At 32.9% G+C, this 5,478-nt stretch overlaps 1 protein-coding gene across 1 annotated transcript; it reads right to left on the bottom strand.

The window, feature by feature from the left end:
• Positions 1–4,228: 4,228 nt before the first annotated feature.
• Positions 4,229–4,663, bottom strand: LOC127094051 (uncharacterized). Its single transcript, XM_051032922.1, has one exon. The coding sequence runs from the start codon at positions 4,661–4,663 to the stop codon at positions 4,229–4,231; it is 435 nt and encodes a 144-aa protein (XP_050888879.1).
• Positions 4,664–5,478: the final 815 nt, after the last annotated feature.

Below are 5,478 nucleotides of genomic sequence, written 5' to 3'. Positions count from 1 at the left end.
ATATTCTCGGATAAAATAAATGGATGTTTAAATACCCATTTTATAATAGATATTTAAATACCTATTTTATAATGGATATGAATACGGATTTGATGATATCCTGCACACGAATATCTATTTGTTAATAAATTATAAAAATTATCTAACGCAGATATCCGTATCCATGGTAACTTATAAAAATTATTTAAATATTATTAGTTTATTATACTTTATTATATCATCTTTTTAAAAAATTAGTCTTCTCATTTATTTATTTTTAATTTTTCTTTGAGTAAAACCTTTCTTATTCCATACTAATTTAATTTGGTCGTTTCATATTTAAGTTTCTTCTATACTTTAGACCTCACTTAAACAATTTCACCGTCTAACCAAATAGTACTATCTTTCTTCCGTCCAACTTGTGTTTTCTTTCCTACTCATCCGTCGTCCGCTCTTCCATCATAACTCACAATCACAATATCTTTCATTTGTTTTGTTTAAAAATGAAATGTATGAATAATATGTTTAAAAAATTATTGTATTTTGGTAAAAAAGAAGAAAATTAATGTATGAAATTTTGTTGTTAAATTGAAAGTGAATTATATAAATATTATGTGATAATAACTTTTTGTATCTTTCAACGAAGCTAAATTTTTTTTTTAAAATAATTTAAAAAAAGTTATCCTTAGATATCTGTAAATATATATGGGTATCTTAAAATCCACGGATATCTGCTAAGCGGATACCCGTACGAAAATGAGGCGGATACGAATATCATATTTATCCAACAAGGAGGATATGAATATCATATTATCCACCCCATGGATATCCATTTACATCCCTACATATGACTCCAAACATAAAGGGGTGTTGAATTGTGTTGCTTTGAAAATATTGAATATTAAAAATTCTTTGATAAAATCAATTGTGTAAAACAATTTTACAAAGAGTCAGTAGGAAAAAAAATAAAAAGAAAAAATTAGAGTAGAAAATAAATTTGAGCACGGTGAAAATAAGCAAACAATAGAAATAAAGAGATAAGGGATAACAAGATTGCATCAGAGATTCATAAAGGACCGGCCTAACCATTCAGCCTACTTATCTCCTCATTAATTTCTTCTTGATAATTTTCATATCACATATATATATATATATATATATATATATATATATATATATATATATATATATATATATATATATATATATATATATATATATATATATATATATATATATATATATATATATATATATATATATATATATATATAAACACACGAGCTTTTTACATGTTATATACCCACAAACTTTCTTAATATCAAACTTAGAGTGTTTCACCGTCTATCCTACAAACCAAACATACAATTTTAAACCAAGTTAATCTTAAAATAAATGTGAGCTTTTATATTAGAAGAAACTAATTAATCAAATCAAAATTTTAATAGGCAATCTCACAAATCAATGAGTGTATTTATAGTGGCAGAGGTCACAAATCAAATAGAGATTTTAACAAAAAAATTTACAAATCAAATGAGAGATTTTAATAGCTAAACTCACAAATCAAACAACAACTTCTCATAAAAGATATTTTACAAGAGAATGAAAAAAATCTTACAAAAATTACAATATTACCCCTGCATCATAATACACACACAAAAAAAAACTCATTCATATTTTTCCCTACAAAAGCACTAAGAAAATTATAGTAAAATGAGAGAAATGATATGAAAAGGAGTATCCAGTTAGAAAGAGTGTTAAAACACCTTTTCTAGTATGTTTTAAAAGTTATGATACCATTTTTTAATAGGAGACATATATGTCTTAAAAAAAATTATTTATGAGTTTTTTAATGCTCATAATCAATTATGCCTATCACCTAATCGATTATGCGCTTTGTAAAACGACAACTCTGATTCTCAAAAAGCAAACACTATAACGGCTAGTGTACTAATTGATTAAGAGTGTTCATGTTCAATTAGAAAGGTTTAAATCTTACTCTAATTGATTGGCTAAGAGCCTTAATCGATTAGAATGTAAGTCTCTTAAATGCTTAGGAACGTCCTTGATCAATTCCACAAACACCTTGATGGTTCCTCTAAAAAATTTAAGGAGTATAATCAAATAGAGAGGTTTAAAGTATTTTAGGCGAGTGTGTGCATTGCGTTAGTGGTTTAGGAACTACTCTAATATCTTTTACAAAACTCTGATCTCCCAGACACGCACTAGGAGAGCTTTCACACTTACTCTCTTTCACAACTATGAAGGTTCAAGATCCCTTGCTAGATTCTCCCGGATTCAACATTTCATTTGTAACTTGAATTCTTCTATCTGATGATACTTCTAGATGGCTGCAATCATCTGAGAGATTGCTTGACTAAGATTATCAAGGATTCCAGTAAAATCCGCTTGACATTAGGTGTTGTCCGTAAGAGACATGATTTGACAACTTTATCTCCCAAGCATAACAACTTGATCAACACATCGTATGAACACTTCACTTTATAATGTTGTCATCATAAAAATATTTAGGTAAACATATTGTTGTTAATATTATACTTGCAAGCACATAGATCCACATCCCCCTCTTTTTTATGATGACAACGCATCTCTAAGGAAGGTGGACAAACAAAGAAAAACATGATAACATATTGGAGTGGTAAAACTCCACCTGAGAAATATAGAGAGTATACCTTACTCCCATTCAAAGTATACTTCTCTCTCTATTTGACATTATAAAAAATGTGAGAAAAAAAGATAAACAGATATATAAGACATTTGAGCACATAGATAATGAGATACAAGCACATACATTAAATAAACAAAATACTTTATTAATTTGAAAAGAGAGAATTCAAATGCAACACAAAATTGAAAAAAACATAAAAAATTAAAAAATAAGGCAAAAACAACTAAGCAAAGACTACTCAAAATCCTCGTCATCATCATTCAATACACCATGAGGAGGCTGAGATCCATTATGAGTGAGCAAGAGAGCTAGGAAGTTGATCTACATGTCTGCCATCTTCTGCATATTGATGATAGTGTTGAAAAGAGCTTATATATCAGTAGTTTGGATGATCTCATAATTGAATTCCTCCAACATTGACGACTCTCCTTGCTGAAGTGGCACTTGTTAAGTTTAGGAGTTTTCTTTTTCCTTGGAAGTTTGGTGAGACAACACTCATTTGATGATTATAATTCTCATTTACACGATTAAATTATTTTCTATTCTAGTTTAATATTTGTCTGACTCTTTATTCTAAGGTTGAACCAAAAGTACTCCAAGATTTTTGTTATCACTCCACCATATAGTAACCATATATTATTCTTTTTTAATCCATCATATGATGGATCACAACACTATGCCCATTTGTTTCTAGTTTATTAGCAAGTAACCAAGCTGCAATAACATCATTTATGGTTAGTTTCCCCAATGTATGTTTCCTTGGGATACGAATATGCATTACCACATAATGAGTGAGACAGATATCTAGGAGCATATTTCTCATCTTGAATGAAGAAGGAATACCAGAGGTTGGATTTTCTAGGAAGCAGATGGCAGCAGGGATATAATAAACTTTATCACGTCCATCTTTATTAGTTTTGTAGTTTGAACCGATACAAGGAAGGTTGTATAGCTCTGTGAAATATTCAAGAGATATTATGATTGGTTGCTTCCAAACTTCACTAGTGAGAAATCCATCTATGTTATTGAGGTTGGAGTAGAATATTTTCACTAAAGTTGTAAATGTTTCTTCTGGATGTCGCAGATGTAACTTCTTAGCATTTCATCATCGAAGGCTTTAAAATTGTGCAATATTCAAAGAGACCTTTTCTTACAAGTGGTAGGAATTGAGAATCTTCAGCTACATAACACAACTTCAGAAGCTTGCCATTCTTCAGAATTTTGGTGATCAGAGTCAAATCTAGAAGCAAAAACTGAGAGAACATTGCAACAACAATATAGAGTCACCTCAGAAGCTTATGATGGGTGAGATAACACAGAAGCATAAAGAACATTGCAACAATAATATTGACGTCTTTCATAACTTCTAATTTCAATGCAAAAGCGAATTTGAAACACAAAGTTCAGAAACTGATGATGTTGCACATCATATGATCAGAATCAAAATTGGTTGTTAAAGCTACACAATAACAAACCATTAGGGTGCCAAAATTATTCTCACACAAATACACTATTGTTATCATCAAAACTTAAGGTATAGATGCAGAACCAAATATTATTCTAACATTCTAGAGCAGCCTGCACCATGTACGAATGTGACACCCTGAAGAACCATATGATGTACCTTTCGACGTAGCTCCAGTCGCTCTTAGCTATGGTAGCCTGTGTCTCCTCCAGTACCAAATGACTCTCAAAATCATCAAACATGTAATTTATCTGTATATGTGTCATGGCGGGAGGAGCAGACACAACAGGGTGTATGGGAATGATCTGAGTGTATCCGAACTTCCGCATGACACGTTCGGGTAGATGAGGAGCAATGAGACACGATCCGCATGCCAACCATCCATAGTATATAACTATCTCGTCAAATGGTCGCGTCTCACGGTGATAAACATAGTTGTTGAAGTGCATGTCCTTAGCAACTAAATAGTCAAGATAAGGCTCGGCCGCCTGGTTCCTTCTGAGCGGGATAAAAGCAGTAGCACACGACATATCCTCAGTGCAATCAGGTACACTCTCCTAACCAGAGATGCCCGAGAAATGTTGGAGGAACCATCCCTGAAATGAAAAGTTTGGAACACGTGAATCAACAGTAATGGATTTGCAAAGATGAAATGAAAATGACAAAGAAACATTGAAAGACCAATAATTATTACCGCTAGTAGTATCACGCTTCCTGTGACCTTCTTCATCTTCCACATACTACCATATCTCAGCTTAGAATATTGGTAGATCAAGCAAGCCATCCCCCAGTTATACTCATGGATCCGCTCGAAAACCACAAAGTACTGTAGGTAGACGACGTCAGTATAAGTGGCACTCTTGCCCACAAAAATAAAAGTGCCAACTAAATAAAGAAGGTACGCTCTCAATGCATATGATCTATGGAGCGCCACCTGCGCATCCTCACCATCAACCTATTGTGCTCTCTATATATCAACTGTGTATATCTTCTTCAGGTGCTCAAACCTAGCATGATCACCCCTGGTCATATCCAACTCATTCTTCGCCTCCCTTGGGTCATCCCCCAAATGGTCTACCATTATCTCGAGTGCCTCGTCTTTGGTTATCCTCTCATGATCTAGGATTCTCCCTTTGATCAGAAGATGTAGCAAACACGAGACATCATCGAGTGTGATAGACATCTCATCACGCGTGAGACGAAACGACGAGGTCTCCGAGTGTCATCTCTCTACGAATGCATTAAGCCTCACGTGGTTGACCATAATGTAACCGGTCATGCACAAGTCCTTCAGGCCAGATAAGGACAAAATAGATTAAAACCAGTCCTCATCTGACCAAGGCAA

The sequence above is a fragment of the Lathyrus oleraceus genome, chromosome 6 (assembly GCF_024323335.1).
Source record: "Lathyrus oleraceus cultivar Zhongwan6 chromosome 6, CAAS_Psat_ZW6_1.0, whole genome shotgun sequence".
NCBI classification, from domain to species: Eukaryota; Viridiplantae; Streptophyta; class Magnoliopsida; order Fabales; family Fabaceae; genus Lathyrus; species Lathyrus oleraceus.
This window is presented reverse-complemented; position numbering and strand designations above follow the sequence as displayed.